General features: G+C 38.4%; 1 protein-coding gene across 2 annotated transcripts in view; it reads right to left on the reverse strand.

The window, feature by feature from the left end:
* GBE1 (1,4-alpha-glucan branching enzyme 1) overlaps nt 1-25,392 on the reverse strand; it is a 271,704-nt gene that overhangs the window by 90,321 nt on the left and 155,991 nt on the right. For both annotated transcript variants that reach the window (XM_061627956.1, XM_061627957.1), the window contains exons 8-12: nt 10,658-10,773; nt 10,344-10,471; nt 7,841-7,939; nt 6,468-6,578; nt 254-425 (exon numbers count right to left, since the gene is read on the reverse strand). In XM_061627956.1, the coding sequence (XP_061483940.1) occupies nt 254-425; nt 6,468-6,578; nt 7,841-7,939; nt 10,344-10,471; nt 10,658-10,773 (626 nt within the window). The remainder of the gene's footprint in view (nt 1-253; nt 426-6,467; nt 6,579-7,840; nt 7,940-10,343; nt 10,472-10,657; nt 10,774-25,392) is intronic.

A 25,392-nucleotide genomic window follows, 5' to 3' on the forward strand; every position in this document is an offset into this window, starting at 1 on the left:
TAGTTCCAATGGGGCTCACTCCCAATGTGATGTAAGTGGATGTAGGATTGCAGTCTCAGTCTGGGCCTAATTTTTTGTCTTTGTCATCATGATGAAGTTAGCTTTGAAAGGATTTTATAATTCATTGTTGATCAGCAAAGTTAATATACTATTTTCCGTAGCTATGAAACGTTTTAATGTACTGCAAGAAAGCTTCAGAGCACGCATGTGCATTCTCTCAGCATGTACTGTACACAGAGAAAGAATGACTTACCCATGAAGTTAAGATAACCCTCTCCTCCCAGTGCGTGAGTAATGAGGCGGATCATTTTATGAAGCTGTATTCCTCGATCAATAATTGGAGTAAGAGGTGAGAGGATACTCATATTGCTATACATCTCTGCATCCATTAGCCGAAATGCCAAAGTCTTATCACCAACAAGGGCCTGCATTGGTAAATAAATGAGGGGATGAGGACAAATGGAGTACAAATTAACGACAGATTCTACTGCAAATAAAGAACATGCTATCCAATACAGTTAAATATTAGGAGTTAAGCTAGTTTTCTCAGAAACAGCTTAATGTAAGAGGAAATATGGCACATAATTTCAAGATTCCATAGCGTGAGGGTTGCCAAACATGAAGGCCTTAGTAGGTGGCCCAGACTCTGAGATTTCATTTCTTAAAATAGTAAGTCTCTAGCCCTTCTAGAAATAAAATTATGGAGCAAAATGTATAGGTACCTTTCGAAGCAATTTCTGTGAAATGATCCAGCCTGGCTGCTTATTCCTGTTAGTGTTTTTAGCCAATGAGTGAAGTCAGAGTTGTGATTGATAAGTGAGTTGTTTGGACATAAGGCAGTAGGAATCACTGAGCTAAACACTGTCTGTTTTCCCTTCCCTTTTAGTTCACCTTTCCTGCATCTGTCTTTTCTCTCCAGTCCTTGGAATCTCCATAGTTTATCCTTCCTTATTTCCCTAGCAATCAGGATGGTGGCTTTGTCTATCATCAGATAGTTCCTAGAAGTTACTTTCTGCAAGTACTACTACACAAGAAGTGTGGGTGAATGTTAAAGAATCTCCCTCCCCCCAAAACGCAAATATGAAAACTTCGTAAAGAGGCTTAGGCCTGTATCCTGCTTTGCAGGAGCTAAGACCAGGGAAGAATTCACTCTATAGTTAACTTACAGTTCAGTGGTATACATGTCTACTCAGAAGTAAGTCTGTGTTTAATGGGGCTTACTTCCTGGTAAGGAGGTACAGGGTAGCAGCTTAGGCTTTGGAATTGGAGAAAAATTGGGTTCTTGTGATTTTAACTGCTGTACGGCAGGCAGAAATTAAACAGATCAAGCATTTTCTAGAATAGAAGTAAAATTATATCATTTATTTATTTATTATTTTATTTATATCCTGTCCTTCCTCCCAGCAGGAGCCCAGGGAGGCAAAATTATAGGAAAAGCTGCACTCTGTTAAGCCATGTCCCATAGCAGCCATTCTCTGACTGGGCCCTCAGCACTCTCTCAACATTTGAAATGTGCCTTCTGATCCAAAAAGATTAGCAACCCCATCATGTACATCCTAAGAATACTTCTTATGGAAATCTTTTTTCCCAGTACAGAGTCAGATAAATATGCATTTCCTTTATGTGAAATCATCAATTAAAAGTACTATTTCTGCTTTATTCTGTCAGATTCAATTAAGTCCTTAACATAGGAAACTGCCTTATACTGAGTCAGACCATTGGTCCATCTAGGTCAGTATTATCTACACTGACTGAAAGTGGCTCTACAGAGTTTCAGGCAGGAGTCTCTTCCAGCCCTACAGAGATGCCAGGGATTGAACTTGGGAACTTTTGCTTGCAAGGCAGACATTCTACCACTTAGCTATGGCCCTTCCCCTACAAAAGAATAGTAAAAACCTTTTTCCACCATACTCTTTTGTAAGCCAACATTTTCTAAGTGCGTTCCTAGCTTTTGATTTAGTTGGCCAATGATTATTCACGTTTTTGACCTATAAAGCCTTACACGGTTTGGGACTACAATACCTGATGGAACGCCTCTCCCGATACGAACCCACCCGTACACTACGGTCAAGATCAAAGGCCCTCCTCCGGGTGCCTACTCCAAGGGAAGCTCGGAGGGTGGCAACAAGGGAGAGGGCTTTCTCAGTGGTGGCCCCCAAATTATGGAATGATGTTCCTGATGAGGTGCGCCTGCCGCCAACACTGTTATCGTTTTGGCGCCAGGTCAAGACTTTCCTCTTCTCCCAAGCATTTTAGCATGTGTTTTAAATTGTTTTTATTTTGTTTTAAATTTTAAAATTGTGTTTTAAATTGTTTTTAAAATATGTGTTCTAAATTGTATATTTGTTTTAATGTTTTTGATTGCTGTAAACCAGAGAGAGCTTCGGCTATGGGGCGGTATACAAGTGCAATAAATAAATAAATAAATAAACAAATAAATAAATGAATAATAGTACTTCATTTACTGTCCTTCTCAATGGCCAACATGTGCTGAAACTAGTACCTGGGCTATCTCAAAGAGACAACAACCTTCTACACAAAGATTTAAATAAAACTCAAGTGAATTCAATTGTTTTATTTACCCATTTTTCCATTTACAACTATGCCAAAAAGGGACAGCAAGTGTGGCATAGTAGAGTGTTGGGCTAGGACAGCCTTTCCCAACCAGTGTGCCTCCAGATGTTGTTGGACCACAACTCCCATCAGCCTCAGCCAGCATTGCCAATGGGAGGCTGATGGGAGTTGTGGTCCAACAACATCTGGAGGCACACTGGTTGGGAAAGGCTGGGCTAGGACTTAAAGTGATTTGAATTCATGGCCACAAAGTTTACTATGTGACCATAGGCCAGTCTCTCAGTCTAACCTACTTCACATGGTCATTGTGAAGATAAAATTGGGGTGGCGGGTACATGCCATGTACACAGTGGAAGAGCAGTAGTATAAAAATGCAATAAATACATAAAATAATGGGGGGGCAACACTTGATTAAAAACAAATATATATGTAGACTTCAAATCTAAGCAGTTCATCCAATTGGAGCAAATCGAAGATCTTTCAAGATACTTCCCTCCCATCAGAAATGTAGGCTTAGGAGTGCCGGTCCTCTTACCAAACAACTTAAGAACCCACTTCTTACTATTCAAGAGTTTGCCCTCGGCCCCAAATCTTCAGTACTTGGGAAAGGCTTAAACTGACTAAGTAGTTAGATGGCCACTGTTGACAGGGCTGATCAGAGATCAATTGACCAACTTCTCTCTGTCCTATGGTAGGTTGAACAAATCTTGATCTACATGCTTCTGGGAAAGGTATTGGTCTCAGAATCCAACAGGGGTATTATACAGCCATGAGTGTGGCTGTATACTATAGCCAGCATGGATTTTTCGCATTCCTCAATGTTAAATTGAAAATACTCCCATGCCATTCTGATGCTTCCCATAAGCTCATTTCAAAACAAAACAAAATCTTACAACACTTATAGTTCTGAATTCAGAAACGCTTGCTTAACAATCCTCTAAATTTTCATGGCAATACACAAAACAGTCAGAGAGAATAGAGTTCAAAGTGGAAAAAAGAGAGGGGGAAACCGGAGACCTTCTGGACTTTTTTATGTCAGAGTTCTCATAATTTGTTTAAATTAATTAAAAATCAGCCATGTTCACAGAGTACCTGTAATCCTATTACTGACTTTGTCCTATACTCTGACCTTCATCATCTGCAGCTGAAAAATTTAAAAAGTGCCTAGCTGATTTTTAATTAATTTATGAAATTTAACATTAAACTCAATGATAAGGATGGGCATGCTCAGTAAGAAACAATTGTCAGTGTTCTAAAAGCCAGACTCACAGCTGCTTGGCTTGGTTAATCAGGGGGTCACACCCAGGCCAAGCATTTACTTCACTTTACACAGTCATGGTGTCCCCCAAAGAACAGGCACTAATAGTTTAAGATAGGCCTTATCGTTTAAGAACATACCTATAGCCAATAAATATTTATATCAAACTTGAAAAAGCAGGGCAATTGGGCAGCTATAGTCAATGTACCAGGGGAGGAGGAGATCTGACCTCCTCTCTGAGATATTGTACTGCTCTACAAATTTGTAAAAATGCAAACACAATTTGGGTTGGTATTTCACAGTTCAATCCACTTGCTGTGTAGCTTGGAAGAATTCGGTAACATGTGCCTATGAGCATATGGTGAGTGCTGGCAACACCTGCAATCAGCCAAAATAACAGAAAACACATGTGCTGTGCTGGTCTTGTTTTAGAAGGAAGGAAGCAACAATATGACGACAGTTGATAGAGTTCAGATATTCACTTTTAATATGTTTGTTTTACTTTGCAATTTTAGTGAAGTTTCCTATAGTAAAACATTCTCTTTTCCTTCTATTTCTGTGAATATGTGAAGTTCAGCAACACTTTGCAACACTAAAAAATCTCAAAAAACATTTGTGGAATAATGGCAGAATAGTATCCAATGGATATGAGGAGTGTCTCAGTTTGCACAAGACAAGTAAGTGGAAGGTGAAATATATTCTAACAAAATTGTAGGTGTGCTCTATGTTTCACCTTTCCTTAAGTGGAGTGGTTTAAGCATAGCAGGCTGAAAACATGCATCTTAAGAGAGGCCAGGTTTATTTTTTCCAACAGATAGAGTAATTGCTTAAGTAGTAACATATTGTCATCAGTCTAATTTTACATCAAACTACAGTTTCAGATTCAACTGTTAACACACCCAAAATAGAAATAGAACATAGCCTCCAGTTTGAAACATAAAAGGCTGTCTTCACCATCATCACTGACCAATAAAAAGGCTATGAAATTAATAAAAAAATTGACACAGATTTCCGGGATAAATAATGAGGGAAATAAAATTTTCTAGGTTAGATTCTCTGTAGAAACAGTAGTAAAACAGAAAAGAAGCAAAGTAAAAAGAACACCAACAAACATACCAAAATGTAATTCTCCATCTTTGGAGATGGCAGGTGTTGCCACCACTCATCATATGCTCAGAGGCACATGTTACCAAATTCTTCCAAGCTACACAGGAAGTGGATTGGATTGTGAAAGACCAACCCAAATTGTGTTTGCATTTTTACAAATTTGTAGAGCAATACAATATCTGAGAGAGGAGGTCAAGTCTCCTGCTCCCCTGGTGCATTCACTATAGGTGCCTAATTTCCCTGCTTTTTAAAGTTTGATAAAAATATCGGTGGGCTATAGGTACATTCTTAAACCATAAGGTTTTTTTTGCCTATTAGCGAATTTTATTACAGCAGCAGAATGGCCCAATAACCAAATGCTCCTTTCTTTTCAACATCTTTTAAATCAAATTATGGTATATTATAATCAAGCCCCATCATGTGCTGTGAAGCCTCTTAAGATACTAACCAATCAGCACAGAATGTAAGAAATGGAATACCCTGGCCAAATCTTTTCTGATACTCATGGCCAGCCCTACTCAACTCCACTCCACCAGATCTTTATACCTAGACGTACAGTTAGGAAAAGGACTGTCACATAATGCAAAACTCTGCAGAGAAATACGTAATCAAGAAATTGATGTCATGAATCAAAGCGTATACAGTTTTTTCAACACATTGTAATAATGCACGAAGCAGCCCTGTGTCAGCATTGCAAGCCCTGGTGTAGCACAATGGCTAAAAAGCTAACTGACTTCTGATCCTGAAATGTCTATTTCAAATTTCATTTCTAGTTCTATTGCATTTATTCCATGACTTCAGGTAAGCCTTCTTTTCAGACTCAGGTACTGCATGTCTGCAATATGGAAATAATCCTGAACTCCTTTATTGCTGTAAGGATAAATTAAAGTATGTGTAACACTTTGAATACTCCAAAAGTGCTTCATAAGAAACATGTTTACTGTCTTATCAACAAGGCCTGGTTCACCTGTAATGCTAAGCCAAACCATGGCTAAGTATGAATGTGTGTAGTGCATGTACTCACAACAAAGACCGCAGGAAGACCTCCCCTGATCCTGCTGTTGACATGGTAGCCAGTTAAGCCATGATTTGGCTTAGCATTATGTACGAATCCAGGATTATGCTCTGTCTCACTCCAGAAAAATCATGAGCTGTAGCAAGATTTGATCTTGTCTTACCACTCATGTCTTATTTATCTGGAGGATAAAAACCACAAGCCCAGGTTTGGACATAATGCTAAGCCAAATCATGGCTTAGTTCTGAGTAGTGTAACAGCAGCAAGACCAGGGGAGGAGTGAAATGACTTCAGTCTCTGCTGTGAGTACCCGCACACTCATGTATTGATGCACAATCACGGTTTGGCTTAGCTTCGCATGCAAACTGGGCCATCAGTTCATAGATGGTCACCACTGTATTCTAATTGCTCTGAATTTCGCTTGCCAATCACTTTTTCCAAGAGTAACACAATTTGTCACCAAGTTTATTCAAAATTTGCACCAGCTCTTTAAATAGTATTTTATAATTTTACCTGGTCATGACTTTCTGCATATGCAATGCATTTCTCTCCATATCGCCTATTTGTTAGTGTGAATACTATATTGCCCATATTCCAGTCTTCATCCTTAAGCTCCTTAATTATCTGTAAAAAAGGAATTACCAAACATTACTGTTGTTTGTTACACTGTATCCCTTTTTTCCATGTTTTCCTCTCTCAGTTGTAAAACTAACATTCATATTCTGAGTGTTTTAAAATGGTAAAAGTCTACTTTTTGATGTCCCAAATGGGATTCTTCTTTCAACTCTATACTATACCGTAGCATTTTAAAGACCATATTTTATTTTTCTGCCAAAACAGCTGCCAGCGTCTGATTAATAACTATGCATGTCAATGTTATTTAAATTGATTTTCTCCATATTTCTGTAAAACAGTAAGGGCTACTTGCCATCATTTTAACGGTTGACAAAATGTAGCAATTTCACTATTAAGCCTTCTTGTTTCTTATTATGCAATACTGTGTAAGCCTCTGATAACTGTTGAACCTTAAAAGAAGAGGAGTTATTTCTGTTGTGTTTCACTGGGTATTTTACTGTCTGGCATGCAACATAGAAAATGCTTGGAGCAAGTTAAAATTAATTACTATCAAAACAGGCTAATCTGCTATTAGACTGTGTCAAAATGAAAAGACAAATACTTTCCTTCCATGTTGCTAATCTATGTGACAAAATAGGCTGTGTGCAAAATAAAATTAAATACTTTGTTTAACATTGAATGCTAGGTACACAACCAAATATTTTTAGGCTAAGTTTTGATTGAGAAGAGGTGTTGCTGATGACTTTCAAATCTATATCTATAGATATGACACATATAAAAATAAGGATGTATTACTGGTTTAACTGTCAGTAGCACTTGTTAAATTCATATATCAGCGTGATATACAAATCCGTATATTCGTATATCATATTCATGACAGCCCACATAAAAGGGTACCAAAAGGTATCTTGTCCTACCAGATGTGCGTAACACAGATACATATGTACCTTCTATTCTTCAGTTTGTTAGGAGTTAGGCTTGCTTCAGGAATTATCAAAATTCAGCCCATAAAACCATGACTACAAACGTCAAGGTATCAAACATTGTTGCAAATCAAGTATTGTCACATGTTGCACTTTACTTTGGTGAAATAAAATGTAAGGCAAGAGTAGGCAGCACACTGCTCTCTTATCCTGGGATGGGAATGGTAGAAGTCAATGGTGACCATAAAATTATGGTTATTTAGTTAAGACAAAGTATGTGAACAAAATATCTGATTAAACTGGCATTGATAATGCCCTAAATATTTAATTTTGCAAAAGGAAACGGGGGGGGGGAGAGAGAGAGAGAGAGAGAGGCCATTGTCTGACCTGAATCCATTTGTCAGGAATTGCCATGGCCAATCGATAATCAAATCCAGTTCCTCCTTCTGTTATTGGACAGCAAAGGACAGGCATTCCAGACACTTCCTTGAAGAATAATACAATATTACAAAACAACAATTATTGGACAAACACCAAAAATTTATTAGAGAAAAAGAGCTTTCTGAGGGAGGGGAGATCTGAAGGAGGAACTTCAACATGTTGGACAACCTGTGGCCCTCCAGATGTTTCTAGACTCCAACTCTCATCATTCACGACTTTTGGCCACGCTAACTGAGGTTCATCGGAGTTCAAAAACATCTAGAGGACCACAGGTTCCTTTTCCGTAATACAACTCTAAATAGTGTAAAACTTGAAATCCTATGTATTAAGAACTACATAGCACCAAACTAGTATCTCCATGAAAGGGGTATCAGGAAATTAACTTGAGAATATCCTATTACTTTTACTGGGTGTGGCAGGAGGAGAGAAGCTAAAATAAACTGATCATTATGTGTAAGCATATACTTGGATGTTCTTGAGATGCAATATAAAATATTAGTAAAAGGCACAATGTTATTGTCTATTCATTTTTCTCTCTCCTGTTCTTCATAGGACAATCTGGACATTTCATTCTATCAATTATACACATACCATTAATTATGTGCTAGCATAACAGGAATCCAATTTGAACACAGGCAACAACGAGAGATGCATTTCTTCTCTACACATTTCTTTCCCATGTGGGTAGGGAAAGGAACGGAAGAACCCACCTTCAGTTGGAGAATATTCAGAATATTAAAAAGAATTCTGTTACTTAATTTTATCAGACAGGTCTTTAAAGAACAGGGCTACAAATCGATCCTACTCTAGACAAAAGCGTGCTCCTCTCCTGTGGCACACTCATTCCACTATCATTACATGAAAGCTCAAATTCATGCTAGCCATTTGTAATTTAGAATGATATCAATAGTTCCTCCCTCCCAATTTCGTTCCATCCATGAGCATGTGGATCAATTCCACATTTTGTATAGAGGCTCCCACTAGACAGAAAAATGATGTATTGAAGTTGAAGTAGTTTTCAATTTAAGTAGAATAAATTGAAGGCACATCTTGTTAAAAAAAATCTTAAATCAGGTAATGCAAACAGGCTCTACTTTGCTTCATTGGTAGGAATACTGATAACCATATTGTGGCTCACTGGGTGATGGGCTAATTTTACTTGAAATGAACCCCAAAATCAATAAGACAATTTTAAGTTTAACACATTCCATAATTGCTTCATTTCATCAGTTTCTGTATTAAATACTTTATGTAGTTGAGGTCTTGTCAATACTTTTTTATTAAAAAATGGGAGTGGATCACATTAAGTTACAATATGCAACAAAGCAAATTTGAAGTCTCTTATGGCTGAATATGAAATTCTTACATCCCAATGCTAACACAGTAGCATCATGCTCTATTTTTTCATGTTACACTGAAGTGTACAGCCCATCTGAAGTACTTTAGGATTTATTATATGTCTGTATTGCCCTTTAACCTCTCCCCAACTACCCCAGTATATACATCCAAGTTGCATATAAAATAGTTACGTAACGCTAAATGCAAGCAGGAGTCTAGACACAATTCTTTGCTCAAAATAACTGCAAATAACTTGTTTGAACCTTTCACTCAAGGTTAGTGCTTTGGAGTTTAATTATTTCCTGTGCAACCAATATTCCTTTGCATCTCCTCATTGACTGTGCTGTTTCATTCATAAATCATGCACACAGAACTAAGCATACCTAAGAATGTTCATGATAAATCGGAAGTGGGACAAACATTTAGCACTCTTAATTTATCACAGACTGGAATTTTTAGTGATGCATATATTAATTCATATTTGCTTTGGCAATGTTAATTGTAAGCTTTCAGCCCCTTGAATAACTACAGAACATTTGCAAATCATAAAGAAACTCACTTAATAAACTGGCAAAGATCATCAAAAGATTTCAAATGATCATGCTGTACTTCAAAAGTTTTAGTATTTTCTGAATTGACATGTAATTTGTGAAAGAATCTATCTCTGACTACTGTTAAACTAAATGCTAGAACTAGTTTCTCCATAAAATACTGCTAGCAATTAGCAAAAATTCTAACAGAAAAAATTACTGAGATGACAGTATAAGAAAATCTACTAAATATAATCTGTCTACCAACAAAGAGTATATTCCATCGCAAGCTGAACGTATTTAAGTCCCAGTTATTTAAAAGGGAGAGACTTAAGCACATATTTAGCTCTCTAATCAAAGTCAATAGATTTTATTTTTTAAAATACAGTAAAAAGCTTAACAGAGGCTGGATCATGCTTGAAGATAAATACATGGAAGCTAAGGTAACAGTAATTGATTCAATTATTTATTTATTTATTTAATTCAATTTTTATACCGCCCATAGCAAAGCTCTCTTTAAAACATCTTTCAAATTATAAACAGCTCGAAGTAATTATGGTAACATGTATTCTAAGAATTACCTCTGCTATTGTTACACATTCTGGATGCAAGAAATGTATCATGTGGTTTGCCATCATAAGGTACGCTATAGCATCTTCATCAACATGCATACCAAAATATTCATGGTAATCTCCACTAAAGGCTACACCTAATAAGACAAAATCATAAAAGTCTCAAGAGAATGAAGTCAAAAGTTGTAGACTTGAACCCAAGATTTTTAAAAAGAAACTATTAACAAATTTGAAATTACTGCATGGCTACATTAAATTGCGTTAATTTTACTGCATTAAAATTGTTATATTATGAACATTACTGGTATGCAGACTGAACTTACCAATACCATGGTGGTGATACAGCATAGACGATACACCATCAAATCGAAAGCCATCAAAGGCATACTCTTCTAACCACCACCTTAGGTTTGAGAGAAGAAAACGCAAAACTTCCCAACTTAAAAAAGAAGAAAAAAGTAGCATTAATTAAATTATGCAATCTGAGTTAAATATTCCATAGCTTATATTTTAAATATTTATCTTCTGATGGAGGAACAAAAACACTGCTTCTGTTTTTCTTGTTCTCCCTCCCCCTTTTTTTACAGTGTGCATTTTTTGCAAGAATTAAACCATGATCCATTTCAACAGATTTCATATTCTGTGATATCAATGATCCATTTATCATTTCCAGTTAGGCTAAAGCTTGAAAGCAGGAACACCCAAATTAATAAAGAACAGTAAAAATGTAGGTTTATATTAAGGGCATGTTTCAAACACAGACTTAAACACATTTAATTCCACTGAAATCAATTTACATGGGTGCACTTAACCCTGTACTAGATGGCACCCTTTGAGCCTTCTGTAATTTCAGAAGTACTTCATTTTAAAAAGTGGAGCTTTGAACTCTATTCTGTGTTTGGGATTTACAAAATAAACCAAATGTAATGCAGAACTTTTTTCAATGTATGTGTAAAACCTTTAAACAGTCAATATTTATCTGCAACCCATAAAGCCACTTTAGTGGTTTATTTATACTCTCCTTGCTGAGGGCTCAAAACAGCTTTCACTAAAATAGCAACAAACACAAGGATTCAGATTACAAATGTATGAAATTTTCTTATATTTAGAGCCAATTGATTGCTCTTACAAAATTAAGTTGTAGACTATTTCTGAAACAAATCACAAACCTTAGCTTCTACTCGTGGTTTATTTAAAGAGAAACAAACCATGGGTAATGGTTCACGCATAATACTAAACTAAGCCCTGTGGTTTGTCTCTACTAGCCTCAGGCTGGGTGGAGCAAAGTGGGAACAACTGAGTAGTGTGCACCAGAATACTGCTCATTCACGGTAAGCCATGGTTTATTTCTTACTGTAGCTTTCTGTGACATGTAAACTACGCTTACTAGAAGCCAGTGTACCAAAAGTTAATAAATTGAAGATGCTAATTAAATATATTAATTAATAAATTAAGATGGTAATTAAATTTTGAGGCACATAAGTTTCTCAATATGAAATCATTATTATTTGGAAAATAAAAAGTAATGGACAGTCATTCCAATAGTAGGAGGTAATGCACCCTTGCTTCCAAAAGACCTTCTGCAGGATTAGAGATAAAATAATCTTGTGATTTCCAATATGACTATGTTAAATCTTGAACTATCACCAAGGCTAATGGCGTTGTTTGGAAAACAGCTTTTGATACAAGCTTAACATATTTGCAACATACAAGTGTTTGCCTTTGCAATACTTTTAATTCAAAGGCAAACCCCTCATTGATCTTAATGGAACTAGGCTCTAATTATCATTGACCCTTGAAGAGTCATTACTGAAACCAAAACAAACACATGAATGATAACTGAAATGCTCCACAATACTACCTACCCAAAGTAAGTACTGAAAAAAACTTCTGGAGCTAACTCTTTGCACAAATTAAGCAATTCACCAATGCACTGTGAACCATACAGTTAGAAATTGGAAAACACCCAAAGGAAGACAATAGTAAGGGAGGGATACTAAGTAGAAGAGACTCTAAAACATTTTCAGCAGCTACCCCATTGCCAAGTCTATACTGCAACAAACTATTCAAAACAGAAAATATCTGATCTGTTGCAACACATATTGAATGACTTCGCAGTTTAAGATCAAAAGAGAAAAGTTTCAGATGCTAGGGAGATTTGGAATCCCTGCTGGGGGGGTAGGGGGTGGGAGAAGCTGGTGGCGTGTGGCCATGTAGGCGATACTAGGGAAGCAGGAAGAAAATAGCATATGAGTCAAAATCGCCACACAACTACAGCTCCTCTCCCTGCCTGCAGTTTTCCCCTCCAAATCTCCTCCTCCCAAAGTCGCTTTGGTGTAGAAGGAGCAGTGCTTGAAGGTCTATGGGACACAGTCAGGCAGGACATATTGCTGATATTAATAATCATAAATTAAAATAGTTCTGCTTAAAAAACCCTGGAATGCAAGGTATGGCTGTCCCTCCACTGTAGAATACCATTTCCCTGAAGATAGACACACTGCTTCTGTTTAGATTCTAGTTTTGTGTAAGGTGGGGCTTTTAATTTGCAGTTGATTTTTGGTGGCAAAGATATTGATATGACTACAGACAGATCATACGAGAAATCAAACTCATAACTATAGATTTCAAGTATCAACACTTTCTTTCACAGTCGCAGTATCAGGTCCCCAAATGGTTTTGTTTATAAATGATAATACAGTTTGTCCTATTCCCCCCTCCTTTTAAAAGCTAAATAAACACAATTCTTCTGCGTCACACATGAATATTAAAATGAAGGAATAATCTAACAAAGCACAGGTGCAAGAAAAAAGAGATAGAGCTCATTTTATATTACATAAAATTAAGAAATTTGGAGTTTTGTCATTTAAAAAAGTGTACAGTGATTAGTGATTTGAGCAGCTCATTTTTTCACACTTGAAAAAAAAAAGAATGACAGTGTGATGTTCCTGCTTATAGTGTAAATATGGTAAGTGCTGTTTATATAGAAGACATATGGTAAGTGGAGTGAAAGAGGAGGGGGGAGTACATGAGCAGTAGAATGCTGGATGATTGGCTGAGCGTTTGAATGGCTGGGAGTATAAATGGAAGAATGACAGTTGAATCTGGGTGGATGTTGGGAATGTGGAGAAACAGGTGTTTGAGGGTGGAGGTCAGGAGTGTGGAGAAAGAGGGAGTTGGAGTTCTGATTAATAATAAGTCAAGTACAAAACAGGAATAGATGAAACCATACGCTTGTGAAACATTCTAAAACTAATCTTGTTATTTCTGATATTTAATAAATACTTATTTGGTTTACCAAAGGCCTGATCCTTGGCTGGGGGATATACATACCAGAAGGGAGGGCAAGGTAATTACCAAGGCTGAACAGAAACAGTATCTAATGGTGGCAGCAGTGAAGGGAGGAATAATAACAATTCAAGTATCCAGAGCAACCCAGAGTTGTATGCGTTATCTATAAAGATACAAGGGGGCTGGGAACAGCATAAGCACGCAGTCACAAAAGTAACCAGCTAGAGAAAGACTCAGGCAAAGTCTCTGGGAGTATTGGTTATAGGACGTGACTGGTGGTGCTGCCTAGCAGGGGGATCTAGTGAGATCTGTGCTAGAGCGGAGTGAGAAACCATATAAAGGATGGTCCGGACTGGTGGTATCCCTGGTGGTGCCTAGTGAAAGGCAGTAGCCACAAGCAGGTGGGAACCTGACAGGGAGAACCAGGGAAGGACGTCACAGACAGCACTCACAATTCCTTCACACATGCACAGAACCAGGGGAAACAAGATAACCTCCAAACAAAAAATGTTTTTAATTAGCATTTCACAAGTCCCCCCCCCCCAATTCCTGAGAGTAAGTCTCTGCTATCCCCAACATAGAACTATATCTCTTACAGCCACAGTTTGGTGAGAAAGCAGGCGGCTTATTCACTAATAGGCAAAACACCTTGCGGTTTAAGAACATACCTATAGCCCACAGATATTTCTATCAAACTTTAAAAAGCAGAGAAATTGGGCAGCTATAGTGAATGCACCGGGGAGCAGGAGACCTGACCTTCTCTCTGAGATATTGGACTGCCCTACAAATTGGTCAAAATGCAAACACCATTTGGATTGGTCTTTCACAGTCCAATCCACTTGCTGTGTAGCTTGGAAGAATTTGGTAAAATGTGCCTATGAGCATATGGTGAGTGGTGGCAACGCCTGCCATCTCCAAAGACGTAGAATTATATTTTTGTATGTTTGTTGGCATTCTTCTTACTTTGCTTCTTTCCTGTGTTACTAATGTTTCTACAGAGAATCTAAACCAGAAAATTTTATTTCCTTCATTATTCATCCTAGAAATCTGTGTCAAATTTATTTTCATTAATTTCAAAGTCTTTTTATTGGTCATTGTCATGTGATGGTGAAGACAGCCTTTTGTGTTTTATATTGGAGGTTATGTTCTATTTCTATTTTGGGTGCATTAACAGTTGAATCTGAAACTGCAGTTTGATGTAAAATCAGACTGATTACAATATGTTGATACTTCAACAATGACTCTAGCTGTTGGAAAAAAGAGGATGCATGTTTTCAACCTGCTATGTTTAAACCACTTTGTTTAAGGCAAGGTGGGCATGGTCAACTAAAAATATAGAGCACACCTAGAAATTTGCTAGAATACATTTTACGTCCCACTGTTTTATCTTGTGCAACTTGAGCCCCTCCTGATGTCCACTGTGCCATTATTCCACAATTATGTTTGGAGTATTTTTAGTGTAAATTTTGCAAAGTGTTGCTGTACTTCACATATTCATAGAAATAAAAGCAAAAGAAAATGATTTCCTATACGAAGCTTCACTAAAATTGCAAGTGAAATCAGACATATTTAAAGTGACCATCTGAAGTCTATCAACTGTCTTAATAATGTTGCTTCCTCCCTGCTAAAACAAGATCAGCACAGCACATGTCTTCTTTCTATTCTTTGGGCTGATTGCAGGTGTTGACACCACTCACCATATGCTCAGAGGCACATTTCCCTGCTTTTTAATCCGGGAGGTAAACTGTGCAAGTTTGCTGAGAATGGATTGATCATTTGCATGCTTATTGAGTTCAGTGGGATTTACTTCCCTGCAATCATGGTTAGGATAGGTGAAACTGACCACAGGGGATGAGGAAGGGAGGAGGAGGGAGGGGAGGAAAGGCAGAGGGGAAGACTGGGATGGGAGCAGGCAGGAGGAGGGGAGAGGAAGAACAGATTTGATCATTTGCATGTTTATTGAGTTCAGTGCAATTTACTCCCGTGCAATCATGCTTAGGATAGGTAAAACTGACCGGAGAGGGAAGGAGGGCCGAAGTGGGCAGGGGAGGAGGAAGGGAGAGGAAAGTGGAAGGAGGGGAAAGGCAAGTCTGATCATTTGCATGATTATTGAGTTCAACTGGATTTACTCCTATGCAATCATAATTAGGATAGGTAAAACTGACCATGGGGGAGGAGGAGGGGGAAGGGAAAGGAGCGTATTGGAGGGGAGCAAACGAAGGTGGTGGGCAAGTTTGATCATTTGCATGCTTATAGAGTTCAATGGTATTTACTTCCGTGCAATCATGCTTAAGATAGGTAAAACAGACCATGGGGAGGAGGAAGGGGAGGGGGAGGAGGAAGAAAGGGAAGGAAGGGATTGTAAGGGGATGGAGATGGAGGGGCAAAGTAAGGGGAGGGGAGGGAAGGGGCAAGAAGGAGGGGACAGGGTGGAGGAGAAGGGAGGGTGGGTTTGGTCATTTGCATACTTTTTGAGTTCAATGGGATTTACTTCTGTGCAATTATGTTTGAAAATGGAAATGGACTGCCTTCAAGTCGACCGGACTTATGGTGGCCCTTTGAATAGGGTTTTCATGGTAAATGGTATTCAGAGGTGATTTTACCATTGCCTTCCTCTGAGGCTGAGAGGCAGTGACTGGCCCAAGGTCACCCAGTAAGCTTCATGGCTGTGTGGGGATTCGAACCCTGGTCTCCCAGGTGGTAGTCCAACACTGACCTGCGGGACGGGCAGGAAGGGGGGAGATTGGGTGGGTGGGCACTGGGCAGAAGGGAAGACCTTTTCCTTTTCAAAAGAAAAATATTGTGAACAGTATCATTGGTTTTCAGCGTTTCCCCAACCTTTTTATTCTACAGCAGACTAATGTAGTCTCCCACCCAAATGTAAAACAAAGCTGTCCCTGGCCACATCCACACCAGGCCTCTATTACACCTTGGACAATCATGGCTTCTCTCAAAGAATCCTGGGAAGTGTAGTTAGTGAAGGGTGCTGAGAGTTGCTAGGTGATGCCCTGTTCCCCTCACAGACCTTCAATCAGAGTGGCTGACTGTAGAGTCTCCTCTCAGCACCCTTCACAAACTACACTTCCCAGAATTCTTTGAGGGAAGCCATGACTGTCTCAAGTGAAATTGAAGTCTGGTGTGGGTGTGGCCCCTGATTAGCCAAGCGAAGCAGCTGGGAGTCTGGCTTTTAGAACAGTTGGTTCTTACTGAGCATGCCTGTCCTTATCATTGAGTTTAATGTTAAATTTCTTAAATTAATTAAAAATCAGCCAGGCATTTTTTTAACTTTTAAAATGCAGACGATGGAAGTCAGAGTATAGGACAAGGTCAGTATTAGGATTACAGATACTCTGTGAACATGGCTGATTTTTAATGAATTTCAACATTTATTATTATTATTATTATTATTGTTGTTAATAATAATAATAATAATAATAATAATAATTTATTGCATTTATATACCGCCCCATAGCCAAAGCTCTCTGGGCACTTATGAGAACTCTGAGAGAAAAAAGTCCAAAAGGGTTCTGGGTTTCCCCCCTTCTTTTTAGACTTTGAACTCTCTATTCTCTCTGACTGTTTTGTGTATTGCCATGAAAATTGAGAGGGTTGTTAAGGTAGCATTTCTGAATTCAGGACTGTAAGTTTGTTAAGGTTTTATTTTGAAATGAGCTTATGGGAAGCATCAGAATGGCATGGGGGTTATTTTCAATTTAACATTGTGGAATGTGAAAAATCCACACTGGCTATAGTATACAGCCACTCTCATGGCTGTATAATATTTCAGATTAATGCATTCCAATTATTTATTAAAATACTTAAATTAGAGAAAACCATACTTAATCTTAGCCATTCCATATAAGAGCATTATAATAAATGTTGAGTTAGAAAGAAGTATGAAGTTCTGGGAATACTAATCTGAGGTCAGTGAACATATTAACTTGTTCTTTTCTTTATGCACAAAGGCGTGGGGGATGTAGAAATCTCAAGGGCCTGAATGTTAACTAATGCAACAGAAAATATTTTAAGATGCAACACCCAGTTGCATGATGTGATTAAAACAAGAGAGCTCTTACCATTGCTATTTATATAGCACCAGCATCATACAAAGTGCTTTACACAGAAATATAAACAAAAGTGCCCTCTGAAGCTTGCAATCTAAACTTAGACTTTGTGTGCATTGGAGGGGAACAACAGGGGGAGAAAGAGACAACCAGTGATGAATCTGAGCACATGCAGTTATTCATACTGAGGCCTTCTGGGGATGAGAAATGGGGAATTAAAAGAAAGGGTTAATGGAAGACGCAGGTTTCATGGAAGTTGGGATTTGGAGGGAGGGAGGGAGGGAGGCAGGATTACGGAGATGTTCTGGGAAGAGTGTATAAAGAGCAGGCAAAAGTAGCAGAGTTGGAGCAGCAAAGATGATGATCAGGAATATATCAGGAAGGAGGGCAGAGACTCAAGATATGGGAAGTTGAGGACTTTGTGCTGGCTGCCAAAGGGAAGCCAAAGGGGTTGTGAAGAGGAAAGCCACATGATCTAAATGGCAACAAAAGCTAAATTACTTTGGTAATGGCATTCTTGATGGAGGCAAGATGACGTCCGTAAAGCATAGGACAAACCTTAGTTATAACTTGTGGCTAATCTGTAGAGAGCTAAACCATGAGCCCAGGTTCAGACAACATGCTAAACCAGACTATGTCTTAGCTTAAAGCAGCAGTAAAAGGACTGGGAAGGAGCAAAGCTGCTGCTATAACCTCTCAGTGACCCCATGTGTTCTCTCTAAGGGATAGTTTGGCTTAGCATGATGTGCAAACCAGGACTTGTTGTTACATTCCTTCAAGTTGATTACGACTTATGGTGACCTTATGAATCAGCGACCTCCAAGAGCATCTGTCATGAACCACCCTGTTTAGATCTTGTAAGTTCAGGTCTCTGGCTTCCTTTATGGAATCAATCCATCTCTTGTTTGGCCTTCCTCTTTTTCTACTCCCTGCTGTTTTCCCCAGCATTATGGTCTTTTCTAGTGAATCATGTCTTCTCATGATGTGTCCAAAGTATGATAACCTCAGTTTCATCATTTTAGCTTCTAGTGACAGTTCTGGTTTAATTTGTTCTAACACCCAATTATTTTCTTTCTTGTGGTCCATGGTATGCGCAAAGCTCTCCTCCAGCACCACATTTCCAATGAGTTGATTTTTGTCTTATCCACCTTTTTCACTGTCCAACTTTCACATCCATACATAGAGATTGGGAATACCATGGTCTGAATGATCCTGACTTTGGTGTTCAGTGATATATCTTTGCATTTGAGGACCTTTTCTACTCCTCTCACAGCTGCCCTACGCAGTCCTAGCCTTCTTCTGTTTTCTTTACTACTGTCTCCATTTTGGTTAATGACTGTGCCGAGGTATTGATAATCTTTGACAAGTTCAATATCCTCATTGTCCACTGTAAAGTTACATAAATCTTCTGTCAATACTTTGGTTTTTTTGATGTTCAGCTGTAGTCCTGCTTTTGTATTTTCCTCTTTAACTTTCATCAGCATTCATTTCAAATCGTTACTGGTTTCTGCTAAGAGTATGGTATTGTCTGCATATCTTGTTTCTCCCTCCAATTTTCATACCTCCTTCATCTTGGTCCAATCCCGCTTTCCGTATGATATGTTCTGCGTACAGATTAAACAAATAGGGTGATCAAATACACCCCTGTCTCACACCCTTTCCAATAAATTTCTCCATATTCTGTCCTTACAGTAGCCTCTTGTCCAGAGTATAGGTTGCGCATCAGGACAATCAGATGCTGTGGCACCCCCATTTCTTTTAAAGCATTCCATAGTTTTTCATGATCTACACAGTCAAAGGCTTTGCTGTAGTCTATAAAGCACAGGGTGATTTTCTTCTGAAATTCCTTGCTCCGTTCCATTATCCAGCGTATGTTTGCGATATGATCTCTGGTGCCTCTTCCCTTTCTAAATCCAGCTTGGACGTCTGGCATTACTCCATATATGGTAAGAGAATTACTTTACTTGCATGGGATATTAAGGCAATAGTTCCCATTTTCTGGGATCCCCTTTCTTTGGAAGTGGGATATATATTGAATGCTTCCAGTCTGTGAGCCATTGTTTAGTTTTCCATATTTCTTGACAGATTTTTGTCACATTTTGGACAGATTCAGTCTCAGTAGCTCGTAGCAACTCTATTAGTATGCCATCTATTCCTGGTGATTTGTTTCTTCCAAGAATTTTAAGACCAGCTTTCACCTCACATTCTAAAATTTCTGTTTCTTCATCATATGGTTCCTCTGTGAATGAATCTGTCATCCTGTCATCTCTTTTATAGAGTTCTTCAGTGTATTGCTTCCATCTTCCTTTTATTTCATCTCGGTCAGTCAGTGTGTTCCCCTGTTGATTATTCAACATCCCTACTCGTGGTTTAAATTTCCCTTTCATTTCTCTTATCTTTTGGAATGGGGTCTTGTTCTACCCTTTTTGTTGTCCTTTTCTATTTCTGTACAATAACTATTGTAATAGTTTTCTTTGTCCCTACGTACTAGTCGTTGTATAGTTGCATTTAGGGTTCTGACCATGTTTCTGTCTCCTTTTGCTTTTGCTTTCCTTCTCTCTTTAACCATTTTAAGAGTTTCTCCAATTGAGGTCTTTCTCTCTTTTTAAGAACATAAGAACATAAGAACATAAGAACATAAGAAGAGCCTGCTGGATCAGGCCAGTGGCCCATCTAGTCCAGCATCCTGTTCTCACAGTGGCCAACCAGGTGCCTGGGGGAAGCCCGCAAGCAGGACCCGAGTGCAAGAACACTCTCCCCTCCTGAGGCTTCCGGCAACTGGTTTTCAGAAGCATGCTGCCTCTGACTAGGGTGGCAGAGCACAGCCATCATGGCTAGTAGCCATTGATAGCCCTGTCCTCCATGAATTTGTCTAATCTTCTTTTAAAGCCATCCAAGCTGGTGGCCATTACTGCATCTTGTGGGAGCAAATTCCATAGTTTAACTATGCGCTGAGTAAAGAAGTACTTCCTTTTGTCTGTCCTGAATCTTCCAACATTCAGCTTCTTTGAATGTCCACGAGTTCTAGTATTATGAGAGAGGGAGAAGAAATTTTCTCTATCCACTTTCTCAATGCCATGCATAATTTTATACACTTCTATCATGTCTCCTCTGACCCGCTTTTTCTCTAAACTAAAAAGCCCCAAATGCTGCAACCTTTCCTCGTAAGGGAGTCGCTCCATCCCCTTGATCATTCTGGTTGCCCTCTTCTGAACCTTTTCCAACTCTATAATATCCTTTTTGAGATGAGGTGACCAGAACTGTACACAGTATTCCAAATGCGGCCGCACCATAGATTTATACAACGGCATTATGGTATCGGCTGTTTTATTTTCAATACCTTTCCTAATTATTGCTAGCATGGAATTTGCCTTTTTCACAGGTGCCGCACACTGGGTCGACATTTTCATCGTGCTGTCCACTACAACCCCGAGGTCTCTCTCCTGGTCGGTCACCGACAGTTCAGACCCCATGAGCGCATATGTGAAATGAAGATTTTTTGCTCCAATATGCATAATTTTACACTTGTTTATATTGAATTGCATTCGCCATTTTTCCGCCCATTCACTCAGTTTGGAGAGGTCTTTTTGGAGCTCTTCGCAATCCCTTTTTGTTTTAACAACCCTGAACAATTTAGTGTCGTCAGCAAACTTGGCCACTTCACTGCTCACTCCTAATTCTAGGTCATTAATGAACAAGTTGAAAAGTACAGGTCCCAATACCGATCCTTGAGGGACTCCACTTTTAACTAGAGGTATTGTGTTTTTGCATTCTTCCCTGATAACGTCCAGTCCATAGTTCTGGTTCTTTGTCAAATAGGTTTAAAGCCTCAAACCTGTTCCTTATTTGATCCTTATATTCTTCTGGGATGTTATTTAAATTGTATTTTGGCATTATGAGTGCTTTGTTGTTCTCCTTTAGCTTTACTCTGATTTTCGATACGATCAGTTCATGATCTGTACCGCAGTCTGCTCCTGGTCTTGTTTTTGCAGAAAGTATGGAACTTCTCCATCTTTTGTTTCCAATTATATAATCAATTTTATTCCTATATTGACCATTTCGTGATGTCCACGTGTACAGTTGTCTTTTTGGTTGCTCAAAAAATGTGTTGGCAAGAAGCAAATCATTGGCTTCACTAGGACTATATGCAACCAAATGGAGAAACTACTATCAAGTGACAAAAGGTACAGCTATCAAACAAGCAGCAGATCTACTTTCTCCTTTATGTTGTCCCCTATTTTCAGTATTCAGTTCATTTAAATTTTAAGTTTAATTTAGGACCCATTCTAACATATGCTGGTTTATCACATATTCTGGTAATGACAATGTACAGGAAATTATACTTTGGGGCATTCAAATCACTGTTAACTCTAGCTCTGCGTGCGAACTGGATTTTGAGAGCCAGTGTGGTGTACTGGTTAGAGTGTTGGACTAGGACCTGAGACCCTAGGTCTTGAATCCCCACTCAGCCATGAAGCTTATTGGTTGACCTTGGGCTAGTAACTGCCTCTTAGCCTAACCTACATCACAGGGTTGTTGTGGGGAGTAAATGAGGAGGGGGAGAACCATGTATGCCATTTCGAGCTCCTTGGAGAAAAGGTGGGATATAAATGCACTAAATAAAAAAAAATATGAAGCATTCCCTGACACTCAACTGAATGGGACACAGCATTCTGACCTGTTTGGGTTTCCCCAAATCACCTTCACAGTAGCTTAGTTTTACAAATCTTTATGGCTTGCTCATTTGTCAAAATCTTTATTAAAACCTGGGAGCTTGAAATTTCTTTGAAATAAGACCCTTGATCTATCAAAAGGGTCATTATTCTATTTATTTTCTTATCCACTAATTAAACCATGAAAACATTCAATACAAGAAGAGATGGGCAAAAAATTGCATGGGATCCACTGTACATACTTGCAACTGACTTTCTTTGCCTCATCGTAGGAGCAGACATACAGCAGCAGTAAAACTAGTAAATCTAGTGCCAGGTACATTCTGAAAATATGCCACTTAGAATCTGAAGGTTATTTGAAATAACTTATTTCAAATTTCAAGACACAGTCAAAGGAACAACAAAGCGTTTTCAAAAATCATTAATTCCAAGTTAGATTCTTGATTTATTAGATTCTCTCCTCCTTAAAATTGGAAATCTCCAGATACTAATTTGGATTCAGACACTGTGGTTCAGGCACTCTTCAAATATAAATGAAGGCTTCTGCTTTTCAAGTAAGGTTTTGTTCTTTTGTGGATATTAAAAATGAAATACATTTAGTGGAAGTTAAAAAGATCTATTGACTTGAAAGACAGTCTTTTGAACAGCTTGGTGAGATGGTATATCTTAATAATGATTTAAGATTGATTCAGCGATACATAGGTAGGCGAACAGAATAAGAAAGTAGCCTAGTCAAAAGGACTCCATTCCATAAGAGATTCTTTAGCATTTAAAGCTGAAGTCAACCAATATTGGCTCAGGCACTTAAGGCATTATTAACAAACACAAAGTGATCTTTATGTATGCAATGTTTGCAGCCATAAAACAAAGCAAATCCCCTGTTGAGCAACATCTACAATTCCTATTTAAATATCATGTTGGGATGAAGATATTTTGTATACAGGTATCTATTAACATCAAATAAGATTCATTTATGAAACTGGGGTTGTGCTTCTAGTTCAGAAAGAATGGTGACATGTTGAAAAGGAAGCTCAACAAGTATTCCTACTACTGATCAACTAGGGACAGTCATTATGTTTTGGAACAACATACAGTTGGATAAGTCTAGAACTATTTTGAGCTCCTGAAGTGATTCCTTAAAATTTGGGAAATGCACATTTCCAACTGATGCCAGAAAGCTACTGGGTGTCAGTGATGAGGTCTAGAGATGTAAAATTTCTTGAAAGTTTGGAGCCATGAGGGATTTTTTTTTTCCTGGGGGGGAGGCGGGGAGAAAATTTTATACATTTTGAGGGGGGAAAAAAGAAGACAACATGGAGTCCTTGTTTCTTGTGTGTGTACCAGAGCTTGGAAAAGTTACTTTTTTGAACTACAGCTCCCATCAGGCCCAGTCAGCATGGCCAGTGGCTTGGGCTGATGGGAGTTGTAGTTCAAAAAAGTAACTTTTCCAAGCTCTGGTGTGTACCCTTTACAGATCAAAAGCGACTTTTTAACTTTAGAAACATAAAACATAAAAGGCCACCAGGCTGCAGGAGGGATATGTTTGTCAGAGTCTCAGACTGCATTCCTGGACCAAATACCTGAAGATGGTCTGTATTCTGTAACATTTGAAAGTATCTTTCCAACATTAAGTCCTAAATGTGTTGCTTGTTTTGAAGTCCAGTGAAATCCAGTAGCAGTGCTATCATCATTTTACATTTCTGCCTCTGAATCTTAGATCCAACAGATTTGCAGCAGCATGAACTGGAAGGCAACACAATTCTTTTTGTTTCTTAACACAATCTTTCACTTCAGTGTACAACCCAGGCCTTGCTTGTCCTCAGTGTATAGGAATTGTAATGAACTGGTCCTGCACTTCCTGTTAAATTTTTTTAGAAATCATTTGTAAATATACTTCAGTGCAGAATTCTGCAGCCTCGTTGGCTACCAACAACATATAAACACCTGTGCTGAGGGAGCTACACTGGGTGCCAGTATGCTACTAAACTATCTTCAAGGTCTTACTGTTAGTACATAAAGCTCTAAACAACCTGGAAAAACTTTACCTTATTCATTATGCAGCTGCCCTATATTTGTGAATGGCATCTGTTTGGCCACGGTGAGAACGCAGTAATGTCCTAGATGGGCCCTTAGCTTAATCTTATGTTCTTATGATCTGTCACTGAGGCACATCTGACAGTGCCTGACAATGCCAGACTGTCCTCAACAACAAAAAATGCATTTAGCGGGGTGGCACTGTGGCTATGGCTCTACTTAATGAAATCATGCTGGCACCATACATAATGATTTTCAGGCACCAACTTAAGTTCAGGAAGCCTTCTTATGAAAATGATTTACTGTTGTTATAATCTTCTCCTCAGATGATGCATTCCGTACTTTTGTTTCTTTAATGTATGTTGCTTTGATTTTATTGTAACAAAATTTTGGTTTTAACTGAGATTTTGTACACCACATAGATATATTTTTATACAAGTATATGGTATAGAAATTAATAAAATAACAATAAAAAAATCACCATTTGGACCTCTTGGATGAAAACAAAAGTCAATCTTTGTGTGCACATGATACTATAAATTATTAAACAACCAAACTAAACAAGCAGCAGTAAATCTGTCTGGGATTATTTTCCCACCAACAATCTCCTATGTAATTTTCTTCCTTTACAAATCTTCTGGGATTTAATTAAAACAAAGCAGCACATTCTTCTAAAACAGTAGTCCAGAGATTTGAAAGTTATGTATACTTCACAACTGTTTGAAAGTTGCATTGCCTTTCCAGCATTTTGTCACATGGTCCTGCACAAAGTATACTTTATACTAACGTCAGGGCAAGAAATACCAAGTAACCAAGTAGTACCAATACTGAACTGAAGGAAAACACATTTCTAAATATTGGATCAGGAATGAGGAAACACTTGCCTTCTAGATATTACTGGATTACAACTCCCATCATCCTTGGCCATTAGCTATGCTACTGGACCTAATAGGAGTTGAGTCCAACATCTGGAGAGTCACAGATTCCCCAGAATCTGTT

This window comes from Rhineura floridana, chromosome 5 (genome assembly GCF_030035675.1).
Source record: "Rhineura floridana isolate rRhiFlo1 chromosome 5, rRhiFlo1.hap2, whole genome shotgun sequence".
In the NCBI taxonomy this organism is placed as follows: domain Eukaryota; kingdom Metazoa; phylum Chordata; class Lepidosauria; order Squamata; family Rhineuridae; genus Rhineura; species Rhineura floridana.